This window comes from Phocoena sinus, chromosome 1 (assembly GCF_008692025.1).
Source record: "Phocoena sinus isolate mPhoSin1 chromosome 1, mPhoSin1.pri, whole genome shotgun sequence".
NCBI lineage: Eukaryota > Metazoa > Chordata > Mammalia > Artiodactyla > Phocoenidae > Phocoena > Phocoena sinus.
The window spans coordinates 14,666,127-14,684,898 of NC_045763.1; the positions used below are offsets into that span (position 1 = coordinate 14,666,127).

General features: G+C 47.6%; 1 protein-coding gene across 1 annotated transcript in view; it reads right to left on the reverse strand.

Moving 5' to 3' along the window:
• The window catches only part of UBR4 (ubiquitin protein ligase E3 component n-recognin 4), a 127,476-nt gene that overhangs the window by 14,208 nt on the left and 94,496 nt on the right, over positions 1-18,772 (reverse strand). Inside the window, 16 exon segments of the mRNA XM_032608200.1 lie at positions 3,432-3,531; positions 3,878-4,051; positions 4,493-4,683; positions 5,344-5,463; positions 5,987-6,094; positions 6,979-7,106; positions 7,861-7,948; positions 9,778-9,858; positions 10,520-10,717; positions 11,670-11,791; positions 13,814-13,987; positions 14,566-14,647; positions 15,353-15,494; positions 16,213-16,322; positions 17,065-17,222; positions 17,347-17,476. Of these exon segments, the coding sequence (XP_032464091.1) occupies positions 3,432-3,531; positions 3,878-4,051; positions 4,493-4,683; positions 5,344-5,463; positions 5,987-6,094; positions 6,979-7,106; positions 7,861-7,948; positions 9,778-9,858; positions 10,520-10,717; positions 11,670-11,791; positions 13,814-13,987; positions 14,566-14,647; positions 15,353-15,494; positions 16,213-16,322; positions 17,065-17,222; positions 17,347-17,476 (2,106 nt within the window).

An 18,772-nucleotide genomic window follows, 5' to 3' on the forward strand; every position in this document is an offset into this window, starting at 1 on the left:
TGTGCTTAAAGATGCTGGCAGCTGCTACACGACAGCACCACACTATCCACAGGGGTGGGAGAACGTCACGACGCTGAAGGCAGGGGAAATCCGCAAAAGCTCTCCGGGGGAGCTCACTGCGAAATCCGTACCACCCCATCACTGGTGAGCTGATGCCAGTTACCACACAGTTGACAATAAATCGAAAACAACAAAGCCAACTTGCAATGTGAAAGCTCAGCACTCAACTCAGGTCACTCACTAGCTCATAGATCTAGTTTCCCAGCAGGTACGCGTCCACTTCATACCTCAGCGAAGTGACAGGCCGTCTCGTCTCATGCTCCTCAACGCTGAACTCGTAGTTCAACTGCCTACTGAATACTCCACGGTCCCCTAGACTTAACGTTCGGGCTGTGTACTGCGTGCACGTGTGTGCACACACATGCGTGTGAAGCTCCTACCCTCCTGAGGCTTACACTCTAGTTAGGAGGACAGAGCACACACTAATAACCTAACATCACAGACTCTCCTCCCCCTCACTCACTCCCAAACCTCCTAGTTCCCCATCTCTTTCAATGGCATCACCACTCCTGTCACTCAGTCCAGATACGGAACGGAGTTCTTGATTCACCCAGCTTCTTCACTGCTGACGTGCAATCAATCTCCAAATCCCATTTATTCCACCTCCCAGATCTCTGTCGAATCCATTCACTGTCCACCTCACTAACTGGAGTTCAGCCGCCATGGCCTCTCACCTAGATCACGATAAAAGCCTGCCAACTGTTCTTCCCACCTCCCTCGTCACCTCCATCCGATTCATCCTCTAGGGTACGGCCAGGCTCACTACCCTCAGGAGACAATCCACACTCTTCTCCGTGGGGCGTGTGATGTGGACCCACGCGTACATCTCCAGTGCCGGCTCTTGCCACGTCTCACCTCCAATGCAACTGCTTTCAATTCCTGGAATGCTTTAAGCTCTCTCACCTCTGAACCTCTGCGGGCGCCCTATTCTTCTCTTAGAAATCCCCTTCCCTTTGACCCCTTCCACACTGCATTTACCCCCAGCTCTGTTATCACTATGTCCTCGGCTCTATCTTCCACCAGACGGTAAGCTCCCAGAGGGAGCTGTGACTGTCTCATCTGCCAACGTCGCCTCAACCTAGCGCAGCACAGGTACATGACAGGCACTACACAAACACGTGCTAAAAGAGAAGTGAATGGTCAGAAGTATGAATGCCAAGTATCTAACTAGACGAAGCCTTGTTTTTAAAAAAGAATTCAATTTAGTAACTAAGAATAAGCTTGGAATCCACTGACCTGAGTTCTCAGGTCAATGTGTTGCCACTGGCCAAATGACAATTCTGTCCCTTGACTTACCCACATTCAAAATAAAGATGTTACAAGGATAGGGGAAAAAAAATAAGTGAAAACTCTTACGTAGGAAGAATTATCCGTCAGATGTAATAATTATGGCTATTTCCACTGAACTGAACAAAAGTTGAGTACTACAGTTATTTGAGTGAGACATATGGAAGAACCTTTACTGTAGCCAATTAACCACATTTTTGGAGTTATCAGAACAGATCACTACATGAGAATGTGGAACTATACTCAAGATAGACAGCTCTAAACAACCACCAAAAAATGCAGCCCTGAGGACTCTCAAAACTCAACGCTGAAAACACAAACAATACTATGAGAAAATGGGCAAAAAATATGGACATACATTTCACTGAAGCAGACAGACAGATGAAAGACATGAAAAGATGTGCAGTGAGTGTCATTATCCATCAGAGAAAACAAATTAAAACCACTCTGAAACCATCACTCTACGTCTATCAGCACGGCTGACGCACCACCAAAGGCTGGCGAGGACGCAGACAGAGCGGACCGCTCGCACCCTGCCGACGGGAATAGGAAGCGCTGCAGCCTCTAGAAAACAGTTTGGCAGCTTCTTGTAAACAAAATAATGCAACTACTACACAAGCCAGTAGCTGCAGTCTTGGGCATTTACCCCAAAGAAACGGAAACTTATTCACACAAAAACCTGTACGTGAACATTCACAGCCACTTTACTCACAGCAGCCTCAAGATGGCGACAACCCAGACACCCTTTAATGGGTGATGGTTAAACGGGTCACGGTGCAGCCCCGCCATGGACACTACTCAGCAGTAAGAAGGAACAAACGACTAATATATACAACAACCAGGACAAACCGCCAAAAAATTATGCCGAGTGAACAAAGCCAATCCCCAAAGGTTACGTGCTTTATGATTCCATTTAGTACACAACATTCTTGACAGGACAAAATTACAGAGATGGAGAAGATCAGTGGTTGCCAGGGCAGGTGGATGCGGCTATAAAAGGATAGGGACTTCCCTGGTGGCACAGTGGTTAAGGATCCGCCTGCCAACGCAGGGGACACGGGTTCGAGCCCTGGTCCGGGAAGATCCCACATGCCGCGGAGCAACTAAGCCTGTGCACCACAACTACTGAGCCTGCGCTCTAGAGGCCGCGAGCCACAACTACTGAGCTCACGCACCACAACTACTGAAGCTTGTACGCCTAGAGCCTGTGGTCCGCAACAAGAGAAGCCACTGCAATGAGAAGCCCACGCACCGCAACGAAGAGTAGCCCCCGCTCACTGCAACAAGAGAAAGCCTTTGCACAGCAACAAAGACCCAACACAGCCTAAATAAATAAATAAATAGGACAAGAAGAGGGATCCCTGCGGTAAGGAAACGGTCCCGAATCTTGACTGCATGGATGTCAATGTCCTGGCTGTGATAAATTTCCTATAGTTTTGCAAGGCGTTCCCATTGAAAGAAACTAAGTAATGGGTACGCACGACGTCTCTGTATTATTTCTTAACAACTACGTGTAAATCTACAATAATCTCAAAATAAAAAGTTTAATTAAAAAAAAAACAAATCCAGACTGGTCACCTGTCTGGGCCAATTAGCGTTTGTGAGAGTAACAGATAGCTCAGCCCAGTGACTATCAGGAAGGAGCAACCCGGCAGACCGGGTTGGGCCTCCCTGAGAACCAAGTTTTTGGCTGCCTGGGGCAGAGCAGAAAATGGTAGTGATGGCATTACAAATGTCCCAGGGACTACAGCCAGAAATCAAAACTCTTTTTACCCTCTGGCCAGCCACACCCTCACAACTGCTGCTCAGCTAAGCCGTGAGATAAAGAAGCCCCACATAAGAATGAATTGAATGAGGAAATCACAAATGTAACTTAATCCTGTCTGCACACAGAGAGATGAACCAGATGACTTCTGAGAGTCCTTCTAGTCTGGGAGTCTCATATATTAGGGCAACTCCCATCTCAAGACTAATCAAGGTGGTTACCTTCACTCAGTCGTGGCAGATGAGGAGAGAGGGTGTGGTTCCCTCCCATGACGTGTGCTGCTCCAGAATAAGGCCCGCGTTGCATGCTAGTTACTCACCTGGGTGGCAGGGTGCTGGATGGCCAGCCCCCGAAGAAGTCTCAAGATAAACGGCAGGGCTGGGCGAGACAAAAACTTTTTCCAGATGTCAGCATCCAAACTGCAAAGCAGAGAGAGGCTTATGAGCAGGCCAGAGAAGCAAAGGCCACCTAGAAACCGGCTGTTGATTCTGGCTTGTTTAGATGTGACCCTACAAGCGTACCATAAAGAATCACAAAGGACCACCCAACTCAGCTGAGAAACCAGATAGAAGTTTCTGTTTCCTCGAAACAGAAACCAACAAACTGCCATCCTTTCCCACAGCCCCAAGGGCTGCAGTCACCTTGATAGCTTCCAGAAGGGGAGGGAGACCCCAAGGAAGGCAGAGGGATGCCAAGACGATGAAGGAGAAAAGGAACCAGAAAGAGGGGAAGGAAAGCAGCCCCTCTGACAGAGGTGCTGCTTACTTCTTGGCACTGGGAATGTGCTTTTTCATATAGTCAAGTGCATTCTGGGTGATTCCCTTCTGGAGAATCAGATCCTTTAGCTGATGCCCATTGCTGTTGTTCTTGATGCCAGCTGCGATTTTACAGAAGCAGTCCAGGAAGACTTTATCATCGCCACTGTGATCTTCGTCATACCTAGGAGGAAAGAGCAAAGACCCCGAGAGTGTGAAAGGAGGAACAAAAGCTGATCACGTCCTTTTCTTGGCTGACAATCTCCAATGGCCTATAGGATCAAGACTGAACTCCTGAGCACACCCTTCTCATCTGGCTCCTGCCACGCCCCCCTACCTCCCAACCCCGTCTTGCATTTTCATGCTTTGGCACACGTGACTCCCTCCAGCTTGTCATATCTCCTTCCCATGTCACCAATCACTTCTCCTTCTCTGCCTCACCAGGTGCTACTTTAACACAATGTATTTTACTTTTTGCCTCCCCGGTTAGACCGAGCCCCTTAAACGCCAGACTAGCACACAAACATCTAATGGAAACTCAGGTGATTCTTCCTTAGTCTCCCAGAACTAGTCTAGGGTTTTCACAGGGACTCTCGTTCAGCTGTCTGAAATCTAGGCAACCTACTTATCAAAGCTGCAGTATGGTTTGAACCGCTCCACCAAGATCTGCATTTTCTCCACCTCCCCGAAGGACAGGTATGGGATGATGCGAAGCAGGCCCTGGAGCACGCTGGGGTTGGAGCGAACAAAGGTGCTGTTGATCTGGTCCAAGAGCATCACGAGTTGATCTTTGTCACCCGTCAGGAGGAGGTTGCCCTGCAGTAAGAGAGAGGACGGGAGGCCCACTAATAAGGCTGGGACTTTGCGGCCCTTAATGGTCATCCATTTCCATCAGAGCCATCAGAAGTAGCCCTAGAAGAACAGTGTCTCAGCACTTCCTGGGGAATAATCAGCAGTGTGAGTTCTACCTCATAAATTAGTTTCTAACTTTCTGCGGTGGCTCTGTTAATAGTCTCAGGTGGTCAAAATAAACCAGCACAATCTTCCCCTCCCCCGAGAGAACGCAGGCTGCCTGGTATTCATTTGGTCGTATCTCTGGCCAAACCATCAGCACCAACAAGAACAGAGGAATGCGTGGGTGTGCTAAGTGGAGAGAAACTGAACTGGGAGCTGCAGACCTGAGTTCTAGGCCTTCAACTGTACAGTAACCGACTATATGGTACTGAACGGCTCACTTCATCTCTCTGGGCTTGGAGCTTCCTCAACTGTGAATCGAGGGGTTGGACTAAGGCCCTTGTCTATCAACTGGAATAGTCAGCTTTGTTTCCTCTGAATCCAGATTTCAGGCTTTAACGTAATGATGTCACCGTGAGCTGGGCAGGTTCAATCATTCTTGGTTGACACAGCTAGACACAAACCAGCCAATGGCTGGCAATGAGACGATGTCTGCGGGTGGACAAACCGGGCTCCGCTCACCTTGTCCTCACTCAGGGGCTCAGCATTGGACTCATCCAGAATGATCTCCATAATGCTAAGCACCTGCTCGGCCACAGCTGCACCACCACTGTCCTTGCTTTCTTGCTCAGCTACCAGGGCCTGCAGGAGAAGGAGGCCCAGTCACTCTAGGGATAGACCATAACCACTCACTGCTCATGGGATCTGCTCCTCAAGGATGTTCTTTGTGGCCTTACATTCCGGAAATTCTGTGCGTGTGTGTGTGCGTGTACATGCATGGAGAGACATGCAGTGTGTGGGTTTCTGAGGACAGTGAAAACGACGTTTCGGTTTCTTTCTGGTTGCCCTGAGCTGAGTGGCACTACTTTCCCACTGGGGTGCTGTCTGGACTGGTGTAGGGACTAACTTCCTCTTGCTTCTCATCTGAATTCAGGAAAGAAACAAGGACGCTCCTGGGTGTCATGGCAGCAGCACAGGGTGAGCCAGCAGGAGGACAAGGAACAGCCTGAATAATTCAAGCCTCTGTGCCCATCAGTTAGACAGAAAAGGCTTGAAAAGGCCACAAATCCATTTCACTTGAGCCCAGAAGTGAGATGTCTTTCCCCCACCCAGGACTTCCCCCACCGAGGCTCATTCTTTGTCTTTTGCAGCCCACACTCTTTACCAGGTTGAGAGTCCCCAGCATGACATTCAAAGTGTTCATTTCCAGCTTGACCAACTGTTGCCGGTTGACTTTCACCTTCACGCAGTAACTGAATAATTTCAGCAGCACCTGACAAGAAAAGCCAGTCAAAACCCATGAGACCATCTGAGAGTGAAGACATGAGGACAAGCAGGAAAGAAATGCCCAAGAGGGGTCGTGTGCAATCAGCAGATACTCCCCCTGAAATACAGAGGACAGCGAAGTTTCCTTAAGGAGACACGATACGGTGGCTGGGCTCTCCTGTCAGGCTTGCATCTCAACAGCAGTGTTCTCCAGCAGTAGCTCCCATGGGCTGGGTATATATATCTCTGCCGTCTCTAAAACTATGGCAAGGACACTAATTCCTCGTGGAATAGGTGATGCTCTGTTGTCTTGGGGAAAATGCCAGTACTAACTCAGACTCTGAACTAATACCAGTAAACAGAAAGATCCCAAAGCTCATGGCCCGTGGGAGCTCAGAACCATGTAGCTCACTGAAAACATGGGTACAATAATGTATGTTCTCATGTTCCCCGGAGGTGAAAACAATAGTGTAATATGTATGATGCCTTTAGAATCCTCTACTCTTCCCTAATGAGATAGTTGGATGAATAACCAAACAAAATCCTACAAAAAATTAAAGAGTTACTTACAAAATCCATTTTAAAAAGCAGTAATAATAATAATTGACACATAGTGCAGCTTTTTGGGGAAAGACAATTAGACACTGGTTCCACAGGTGACTAAAGAAATATAGCAGACGGCTTGCTATCACGCTGGTTTTTCGGGAGGAGTCAGCAGGGAAGAGGGGAGTCGGGGAGGAAGTCTAAAGTGTAGAGAGGGCCAAGGAAGCTGTCAGGTCCTTCACTGGCTTGCACTGGTCCACGGCACCATGCTGCCCCCTAGGGTTAAATGGCAGGGGTCACAAGCTTCTGTCCATGGGGGCCTCTCCCACTTCGCTGCCTCCAACTCACTGTTAGAAGGTGGCGTCCCTGCTTGAAGTCTTTGATCCCTGCCAGTCTGTTAAGCATGCATTCCAGGCCCTCACACTGGGCCATCACACCAGCCATCTTATACACTTCTTCTTCATCTTCTTCTTCGTCTGGAAGAAAAGGGAAGCCAAGCAAAAATGGAGGTGAAGCCAGGAATAAAGCACAGCCCTCTTCCAGGCCGGTGGCTACTTCCCTTTTCCGTACCTCCACTAAAGAACGTAGCCAATAAAAGGGGTCAGTATTGGATATCAAACTTCACTGTCTCACTCTTAGTAACTTTTTTTAAAGTTTAAGTCACTTAAAATTGTTTACTCAAATATGTGAAAATACACGCATTACAACCACTAACGAAAAAAACAAAAACAAAAACCCTAAATAAGGGGCCCTGAACACTCGTTTGTTGCTCACTGCACTTCCCCCAGCACCCCCCACGACCCCAGTGGTATCTGAACGGGGCCACTGATAACCGTGTTTTTCCTCAGCCAGAGGAGTAATCCCCCCTCAATTTTTTTTTTTTTTTTTTTTTTTTTTTTTTGGCGATATGCGGGCCTCTTACTGCTGTGGCCTCTCCCATTGCGGAGCACAGGCTCCGGATGTGCAGGCTCAGCGGCCATGGCTCACGGGCCCAGCCGCTCTGCGGCATGTGGGATCTTCCTGGACCGGGGCACGAACCCACGTCCCCTGCATCGGCAGGCGGACTCTCAACCACTGCGCCACCAGGGAAGCCCCCCCCTCGTCAATTCTGAACAGAATTGCGAGAGAGCATCTGCCCAGACTGCCCCCAAGTCCCAGGACGTGAACTGCTGCTCAGAGCTCCCAGTCCTCAAACCGAACGTGCGGCGGCGTCTGTGGGAAGGGCCGTACCCGTGGTGGAGTCCAGGGACTCGATAAACTCCTCGGTGGCGTCGCCCAGCAGACCCCGCATCCGGTAAACAATCCTCATGGGCTCGCCCTGAGCAGACAGAGTTGGAGAAATGTGCTTGTGAACAGGCCCAGAAAATGCAAAGGACTCGACACCTGGTCTTGCTTAATGCTTCGGCGGTGTGGGCAACTTCTATTTCTCTGCAGGGTCTTAACCACAAAATCTAGAATCCAGACGCACTACAATTCACTTAGTGGAAAGAAAGCTCATTTTATTTAAGGTCTACGACAGGCCAGGAGTTGTGTGAAGCATTTTACAGACACTACCTCACTTAATTTCATTCAAACTATGTAAGAACTGTAACAACTAGTATTTATTGCTTTTACTCTGCACTAAGCCCTTTGCTAATTAGGCACTTTATATTACCCTTCTATACAAGGTTACACAGCTTGTTCAAAGTTATCCAGCTATAAGCCCAGTTCTGTTTCCAAGCCTGTGCCTCCTTCAGGAGTATAAATTCTCTCTAATCAATAGGGATCAGGACGAGGGAAGTCAATTAGATCAAAGGGCTGCGATTCAAGTCTCAGGAATCAAAAGCAAGAAAACAGAATACACCAATCTCTGCCTAGGGAGATCCTGAGGTCTTCATATAACCCCACAGCAAGGAGAGGATTCATCCAAATTTCCTCAAGCTAAACCTACAACCTGAGAGAATGACTAGAAATAAGTCTTGTAAATTAGAAGATTCCAGCAACTTCCCGAAACTGGAGGATCATGAGACTTCACGCTCCACCAGGTACCAGCTCAGGCACTCTAGCACAGGTAGTATTATCCTCATTTTGGAGGTGAGAAACGGAGGCTTGAAGTTACATTCTAGCAAATTAAGTGGGAGAGCAGGTACCATACTAATTCAAGCTGCCTGCCTCTAAGCCATGCTCAGCTTCAGGAGACGAAACCCTGGAGGGAGAGAACCTGTCAGGCCAGGTCCCAGAGCATTTCCAGCTGTGGAAGCCCAGTGGGAACTAAGAGAGGGGACAGCCATAGACCATGGACAGAGAGAGAGACACAGAAAACAGACCCTTGTCTGTAGCTGAAGAGATGGGCTGCTTATCAGGGAAATGGGGGATAAAGTAAAAAGGGAGGCTGATGAAGGCCCGGATAAAAAGATGCCACAAACTCCGGACTTTGCCGGAAGAACCCCTTGGTGGATTAAGCACATTAATGCGAGGGACAAATGATCCCCAACTTCTTGCCTCCTGGTTCAAAAGGGGAGGCTGACGATGTATATTCTTTGGGCTCCATACCACCATTTACAAGGGTGCCCAGAAAAGCTTGTTCTGAATTTTTTTGGTGCATCAGGGATTAAATCCGTATGGTTGTTTTGACGCTAAAATGTCAGTGGGGGAAGTGGAATATCTGACTTTTATAAGCGGACAAATGGTACCGAGGTGGCCAAAAGGACCACAGCGCCATGCTTCCTTCATTTCCCTTTTCCACTCCTTCAGAACTGCCTTTTGAGTCTCAATTTCCCAACTAGTAAAATAAAAACTATGCTCCTCAACACAGTACTGGAAAATGTTCTGAAAAGTGAGCAAGCCCATAATAGTTGAGATTAATCTCAGTCAAGAGGCGTCCACTCTTGACAGCAAGCCCTCCCCATCACCGGGCTTCCTCAGACTTCGCCCGGGCCGGCTGCACGGCCAGGAAACGCTCACCCCTCCTGAAACTCCTCTCCCCTCACCTGTAAGCTGCCTCACAAGGAGGACAAGGTGACCGGTTTTCTCCACACCAACACCGACAGGGGCAGTAAAGGTCCTTACATGCTGCTACCACCTGGGCAAGTGACGATGAACAACAGCTCTTCCTAGTACAAGTCTGCAAGTCAAACCACACCTCCAAGCAGGAAAACAAACACATACCTCATTCGTGGTACACCAGACCTTCTTGTAAACCTCGGCCACAGGAAGGTCCAAACTAATGATTTTATTGTTCACTAGAAGCTGAACAGAAAAGAAAATGATGCTGTTATTTGGAAATAATTGTAAGGCAAGTAAACTTCAAGATCAAAGGGCGCTTATGGCATAATGTCTGCGTCAGGGACCTATCGACTCTCTCTCTAAAACATGCACATGTGTGCGTAACACGCAGAATTTTGTGCACAAGTTCAGGGGTTACAAACAGCTCTAACCCAAACCATGGACTCCAGGTTAAAACACTGCTGAGGACCTTCTCCTATCCTGAATCCATTTCAGCTCAGCACCAAAGAAGACAATTTTCTCTATTTCACCAACAAGCTTTTCACCATGTATACGATAACGCCAGACCCTAGTGTTGTCTGCCAGAAGGTACCAGATACAGGGCCAGAAACCTGCACAGGGGCTAAAGTGCCAGTATTTAGGGCGCTTAATTAACTTGGAATCTCTGGAAAGCCTCTGCCACAGCAACAAGAACAATGCAAGCCTGCGCCATGATACGCAACAGTCACCAACCATTCGCTTCCCACGCGCCAGGCAGTGGGCAGAGCCCTTTACAGGTGATTACCCTGAACTCCAGGTGGGGTAGGCAGGTGGAGATCCTTAGCCCGCCTTTACAAAGGCCCAGTTAATTGGCTCCTGAGGGAAAGGAACCCTAACCATGACAGTGGTGTCCTATGCTTGTTACCTCCATTCCACTATCATCCTCCAGGAGAGCCACCAAGTCACAGTCCTGGCAAATCTTGTTCTTTATATCCCTCATGAGTGGCCCAATGCCTGGCTCATTGCTGCTGTATGGGTTCCCGGGCATCCTGCCCTGTAAGAAGTCTTCTTGTTGGGGATCCTTCTCCAGGGTCACAAAGAATTCAGTGACTTCATTCTCCTCCTAAAGGACAGAGAGAAGGAAGCAGAAGGGATGGCATAAATATACGTGCAGAGGGATGGCAGAGACCTTTTTGATTTAGACCATGCTACCCTGCTCACGGACACCCTGAGGAAAACACACCAAACTCATCCAGCCCCTTACACATTTAAAGACATAAAGGATAAGAAGCTCAGAGGTGATTCAAAAAATCCAAATATAATTCAAATAGCCTTAAATATCAAGCACCTCCTCTGAAACTTAAGGGGAGATTAGAAGGGAAAGCCTAACAAAATAAGCAGATGAGGAGTGACCCATGAAAGCCGGATCACTGACACGAGGGCAGAGAGGGCTCTCCTCCTGCTCGTCTCATGCGATGCCAACCAATCTGGGGCCAGATGACTTTGTCCCTGGTGACCCTCCAGTCAAGGAAAGGGTCTTCTCTATATTATACAATATTCAGGCACGCCCAACCCCACTGATCTCTCATCGTTAACTGACGATGCCGGTGTCCTTCATTCCTCCTCAATAACAGGAGGGGATCTTTGGATCATACCACGCTTCTATATAGTTCGGGCTACGGAAACAAATACACCGGCATCCAAGCGTGCACAAAACATGGGCAGGGAAAGAAGGAAGAGGGTGAAAATTTCCTTACGCCCTAGCTCAGCGTTGCTTCTTTCACAGCATATTGGATTAATACCAGGATTTGGGCAATGGGAGGTTAGACCTAGCTCAAAAAGAAAGATTGATTTTGACTTTGAATCTAGGAAATGAGACCAAGGAAGGTCTTTAGATTTCCCACCATTTATGAGGTTGCTTCTGTTTTACATGCGGTGCTTCCTAAAACACTGCCTGAACAGGCCACCGCTGGTAAGATTACCCATGACTATAATGAATCACCAAGAGGCTTCATGGAGAAATGGCTCACGCTGACACCCCGAGAGCCACGGGAAGCACCACTGCTTATGCTTACAGGATAGATGATGCTGCAGAGCCTCTCAAAGATGAAGACAGGAGTCCGGTAGTCATCCAGATTGTAGCGCTTGGCTGTCTCAATGCACACGGCCATGAAAGCCTTGGTTTCCGATTCTGTACCTACCAGAAATCAGTGTGGCCAAGTCAGTTAGGAAAGAGCTTCGCACACGGAAACTAAGATGAGACTTTAAATGAAGTTCCGTCACTGACAGATTCTTTCTGCCTAGCAAGTCTTTCAATGTCCTATGTGGCAATATCAGTATTTCAACTGGAAACCTGAAGCTGACTGATTCTTATACTCAGACCACATTCCATTTGAAAGCCTTAATACCCAAGTCAACACAGAGCATCACAGTTGTGTACACGTCTTGCTCCCTCTGGGAATTATAACCTTGCATCCTCTTGCCCAAAATAGGTACCCAAAAATGTCAAATAATGATCCTAACTGCATTCCAGTCAAATCAAAAGGAGGTTATAGTTTTCAGTTTCATTCTAAAAGGTTAAGTAGATCGCCCTCTATAAACGAAAGAGATAAACTTCAAGTCATACATGCAAGTGCTGTAATAACGCTCTCGAAAAGGGTCCAGTTGCCAAGGTCACAAACCAGCTTAGCAAGACAGCTGAAAATGGCACCAGAAGGACCTCCATGTCTGGCAATACAGCAGACTATGTCCCCTGACCTACTTTCCACTCCTCCACTTAAAAACAATTTAAAATATTGAATAAAAAGGTATCAGTGAACTGCCACACTAGCAAAGAAAGCCACAGTCCCAAAATTAAGAAAAATTGGGAACCCAGGGAGGTTAGCAAAGCACAGAGGCGAATTTTTGCCATGAGCTTTCATTTCAATAACCTGCCAGGATCTGAGAGCTGGATACAAAGCCACAAATCTGCCAAGGTGGAGAATCTGGCAGGAACCACCCCACTATACACATACATGTAAATCTGCTACCCCAAAAGAGCTACATCCTTGGTATAAGGGTCAACTAAAAATAACTCTCCCTTTCCCCCAAGCAAATCAATGAAAGGACATTGTCTTCCCTCAAAATGCAGCACTGAGTAGAGGGGGGAAAAAAATCTCCTCCAAGAACTCATAACAAGCTGTTCCTCACAGGGTTTGTGGCTCAAACTATCTAGGAGGTCTGAAAAATCTAAGGTCAGAACTTTGTTGAAGGCGGCCCTGGGATGGCTGTACCCTGAGATGCCTCACAGAAGCGGTTACAAATCTTCTCTGGAAAAACCCACCTTTGACTCAGGTCCTGAAGAATTTCCATAGATAAACCCTCAAAACACGAGCTCACAGTCAAAAACATCACAAAATGCAAAAAGATTTAAGGCACCATAAACAAGAGCCAGAAAAACAAACAACAGAATTAGATCAATAAATACTTCAAATTTGAGAATCATCAGACACAGAAATAAGTTTGCTAGGCTGAAAGATTATAAAAGGAGAAGGAAATGTCAGTAAAAACTAGAGACTATAAGTCTACACAGAACTGCAAGAATTCAATGGGTAGATTAAAAAGACAACAAAGTGAAGAAAAAAATCAATGAACTGAATGACACGGTACAGGATGGAAGACATTATCCAAAATCAGCATAAAGATACAATGAGATGGACACTATGCAAGAGAAGGGAAGACACAGGGATGACAGAGTGAGCGCGGAGCTCCACAAGGACAAGGAGAAAGAAGACAGCAGAGGCAACTGAAGAGATGATGGCTGAGAATCTTCCAGAACCAGTGAAAGACACCAACATGAGAACTTTTGACCTCGTCCCACACTATGAGCTCAATATAAAAAGTCCAAACTGGGAACTCCCTGGCGGTCCAGTGGTTAGGACTCTGTGCTTCCACTGCGGGGGGCACGGGTTCGATCCCTGGTCGGGGAACTAAGATCCCACAAGCTACGTGGTGCAGTCAGTATAAAATAAGTCCCAAATGACTGAGGCCAGCTCTGGAATTTTACAACCCCAAGAACCAATCGTCTCAAGAGAAATTTCTTCTCCTTCTTTCCTTGAATGTGAGATGTTTGCTGCCCCTGTTCTGGCTCTGAGGAAGTTGGTGAAATCAGACCAGTGTACCTAAGTGGAGCCAGAAGGGACATGGGAATCTCGGGCTGCAGGCTGCTGGGTGGTGCTACCTGTGGTCATGTCCTCCAGCATCTCCAGCAGCATGTCCTGGGTCTCGTCAATCAGCTTGGTCCTCTGCACCACCAGCTTCCGCAAGCACAGGTATCCATTCAGCACAGTACCCACCAAGCGACTTTTAAAGTGCCTTTTGATGGATTCCACCTCCACGAAGGAGGAAAGAAGGCCTGTGGGGACAGGAAAAAGTTGCTACAAGAGTTCTGAATGAGAATTAAGCAAAGAAGGCTTAATTCATCCTCAAAAGATGACGAGCAACTCAAAAGCAGGGAAACACTATCTTTGTGCTTGGCATGGGGCATGCTCAATGATGTGAACTGGTCAATAGCCAACAGATGCTCAAAGACATAAAGCCATCCCTGAGGAGAGGGCTTCCCTGGTGGCGCAGTGGTTGAGAGTCCGCCTGCCGACGCAGGGGACACGGGTTCGTGCCCCGGTCCGGGAAGATCCCACGTGCCACAGAGCGGCTAGGCCCGTGAGCCATGGCCGCTGAGCCTGCACGTCCGGAGCCTGTGCTCCGCAACGGAAGAGGCCACAGCAGTGAGAGGCCTGCGTACCGCAAAAAAAAAAAAAAAGAAAAAAAAGAAAGACGTAAAGCCATCCCTGAGGAGAAAAACGCAGACCTTAAAAGTGCAGTGTGGTCAACATGAGAGAGAAGAGAGTCAACCACAGCATCCAAGGAACTCAGGGTCAGTCCCCAAACTATACCCAGGGTGCCCTAAAGGAAGGGCTGGGAGGCGCTCTCTACCTGTGAGACTCTTGAGGGCATAGCCCTGCTGCAGATCAGTGCTCAGGGTGGCCTCCTCCAAGGCCAACAAGCGGGCTATTTCCTAAACAGGACAATAAGCACAGTTAGTGTGACAGCACTGCCAACGACACTGGTCCACCCCACCACTGGTCCAGGAACTGGCAGCACCATCTTTTTATTCTAACGCTCTCTCAAGTTGAGAGAGCATTTGCAGAACTTTGCAGAACTCCTTTCCAAGAAGCCAAGGACAGTTGCAATGACGTTAAGGGACTGCTTAAAAATGGAGAACAGTCAAAGTGACCCCAACATCATGAGACTGCATAACCTCATGATGAACACAATGAAGTCACAGAAGTACCACACGCAGATCTCAGAAATACTGCAGGTTCAGTTCCAGACCACCGCAATAAAGCGATTACTGCAATAAAGCGAGTCACACAAATTTGTTTTTTCCCATGAATATAAAACTCATGTCTACACTCGACTGTAATCTATTAAGTGTGCAATAGCTTGTGTCTAAGAAAGCAATGTCTATACCTTAATTTAAACATAATGTTGTTGGAAAAGTGGCGCTGATAGTCTTACTTGATGCAGCGTTGCCACAAACCTTCAATTTATCAAAAACCCGCAGTCGCCTGCAAAGTGCAATGAGGCAAGGTATGCCTGCATTTTCAACAAATGTTTCTTCTTGGTATAAAAGAACACCACAAAGTTCACGCAGAGAAAGGGGACAACGAAAGCAGAGCTAGGGAAAGGGGCTCTGCTGGGCTGGGTGAGATGGAGGTACCTTGGTGATGAGGTTGCCCACGTAGGGCAGGACTCCTCGAGCTGCCAGGTAGACTTTCCAGTGAGCTGAAGTGATGAGCTTCTGGTAGAGCGCCAGGTACTCGGCGGCACACTCCCCTGCTACGCTCAACTCGTCCAGGTAACTGCCATGGAGAGACAGGCACTGAGAGAGAACTCAAACAGCTGCAACAGTCCTAACAGCTCCTCTTTGCTTCTTCCATCTTTCATGCCTCTGCTGTCCTTCACTCCCTCTTCCATGGAAGGAAGGGGGTGGGGCGAGAAAACCCCAAACTCCCCACTCGGGAACTCCCCACACTTGGGGAAAGCTCAAGAGCACACAACAGGGAATGCAGTGCAACAAACTATACACGTTTGGAACAATAAAGCACCAAAATATGAATGGCGGTTATTGGGGCAGCACGAGTATGGCTGTGACTGAGTCACTCACAAGGTAAGTTTACCAGAGTTTAGTGGCCAATAATGTGGGCTCTGGAATTAGACTGCCTGGATTCAAATCTTGCCTTCCAGTAGACAAGTTAATTAACCACTTTAAGCCCAGATAAGGATTAAATGAGACAGTGCATGCCAAGCATTTATAAGCTCGTAAGATCTCAGAAAATACTAGCTGCTGAAATTCTGCTGCTCTATTACCACTACCACCGTTACTACCACTACAATTGCACTATCACGACAATTCAGCTTTTTAGAACTTTTTTGTTTCTGTGATCTTCTACAAGGAATGAGACAGTTACAGAGCACAGGTGCGCCTCCAGTCACCCTGATCTGTGGATTCCCCTGGGAAAGCGGGAAGGGCTCGAGATGAAGTCCAACCACCCTGCCCATCCCACTCTCAAACGGTACCTGGTGAGGAGGTCGAGGACCTGCTGCTTGCGGCTGGGAATGGTGGCCAGAGCTTCCACGATGGTACAGGCTGCCTGCCGTGCAGCCTGCGTCGCGGGAGTAAAGAGCACCTGTGGGGTATGGACAGAAGCCCCGGCTCAACTAACAGCCTCTCATCAGGCCCCGCAGGGCACAGTCAACTGCCACCCATCCAAAGGAAGTCCTCTGAGTACCTCTCTAGGAAAGGTTAAAGGTAAAAATCACCAGCTAACACAAGATCAGACTGCTGCAGGCTGGTAAAGAGGCTGCCTAAGAGCCACCTTCTTCATGGAGATTTTCTCTATCAACTACTTTGGAGAATGTACCCAAGATGACTGAGGTAGGAAAAAAGACAAGCAGGAATTCTCCTTAGCAAAGACATCTGTAATTCTATTTTGGGGACAGCTACACGGTGAACACTTAACATTTAATGTAAACCAGTTATTTATGTTATGAACCAATGGACAAACGAATTCTCTAAAATATAATTACTTTAATCTTTAAGAACATTAGCTGGAAAGAGGAAGAGGACAGCAGAAGATATGAAAGGTGGAAGGAGAAAGGGGAGTACAGGCACTGAGGCTCAGGTCCGTTCAGTGTTCAGGGAGGAGACCAGAGATCACGAGCTTGATGAGAAGGCGGAAAGAGTTCTGTTTCGGCCAGTCCACCACGCTGGCGGCGGCAACCGAGAACCTCTACCTATGTGAAAGGAAGCAATAATAACAAAGAGAAAGAAGAGAAAGCAGAGCAGACAAGTGGGGAGGAGTAGAAACACCCTGCTCGGGATCTGAGGCCAGCACAGCAGGGCGAGGGGCCCAGGGGACGCTCACTCACTTGCCGCAGCCAGTTGTTGTGGCCCAGCTTGAGATCCAAGGGGGAGGTCCTCTTCCCCCGACGACTCAGGAACTGCTTCCACCGCCACACGTACTTCTCAGTCAAATAGAGATGGTGGAGCTCTGATTTGCTGGGGGACTTCCCGTTGCCATCGATCCCTGGCAGGCAAAGGGGTGCAGAGAGACGTAAGGAGAAGAAAGGGACAGAAAGCGGGGGGATTGTGGGGCTGCTGGGATGGGGTAGGAATGACCGATTTCTCAAGTCTTGAAGAGACAGACACACCTCTGATAGGAAGACACTTCTTCCAGGCTTCATAGGATGCCTTGGGGTCTCTCTTGAGCCAGAGCTGAGCCTGGGCATGGATCTCATTGCAGTATGGCTTAACTGTGGTAAGGGCCTCGACAGGAACATCCTGCAGGAGGAAAGCGGACAAGGGGAGAGAGCTTGAGGGCACATCTGAGTCACAGCTGCAATACAATAGCACTGGCACCCCAAGGGGACATATGCAAAGGCAAGAATGTTGAAGGATCAACATTCTTATCTTTTATGCCCCCTATATGCTGCTTTAAAGCATTTTGATCTAATTTAGCAGTAGTAACTCCATGCTGAGCTTAGGGTCACTGATTTTGACTGCAGGATAAGGTGTAACTGGCTTCCTGCAGACAGTCTTATAGCCACATATACTAATTCCTATCCCAAGGCTGATTTGTAGTTTCGCAAACATAAATCTTCAAGGGGTCACTAAGTAGCCTCCAGAATTTAAAGAGCCATAACTAATCCCAAGGAGCCTACACAGCAGAGCCCCAGGACTCTGGGTTCTCAAACTTTCTGACCTCAGGATCCCATTACTCTTAAAAATTACTAACTCCAGGGCTTCTCTGGTGGCGCAGTGGTTGAGAGTCCGCCTGCCGATGCAGGAGACACGGGTTCGTGCCCCAGTCTGGGAGGGTCCCACATGCCGTGGAGTGGCTGGGCTTGTGAGCCATGGCCGCTGAGCCTGCGCGTCCGGAGCCTGTGCTCCGCAACGGGAGAGGCCACAGCAGTGGGAGGCCCGCGTACCGCAAAAAAAAAAAAAAAATTACTGACTCCAAAGAGTTCTTGTGTGTGTAGCTCTCTCCATCAATATGTACCTATTAAAAATTAAGGTTCAGCAATTCTTAAAATATTTATTAATTCATTTAAAAGTAAGAATAAATCCATTACCTGGCAACCTAAATAACATTTTTTATATTTTCCAAAACAAAAATAATCTAGACAAAGGAGTTGCACTGTTTTATATTTTTGAAACTGTTTAAAGACTGCCTTAATAAGACAGCTGGATTCTTATACCTGCTTCTGAGCTCAAACTGTTGTGATATGTTGTTTGAGGTGAAGTACTACTCACACAGATATTTAGTTGGAAAAAAGAATATTTTAATAGGTTTTTCAATTAATTGTGGATTTTTCCTTTGATACTAAACCAAAATTTAACAAATTATAGGTTCTTAAAGACTGGCTAGAATGAGGAATCTGAAACCAATCAATCAATGTCCCGTATTCCATTCCACTAAAATTCATCGTTTACTCTCACATGATTCGGTAACATGTACTGGTCATTTGGAAAATACTGGTTCACCAAGTTACATCAATTCCTCTTCAAGTGACAAGCTCACTTCATTCACTTTATAAGAAAATGTCTACCAAACACCCGATTCTGAACAACCACAAT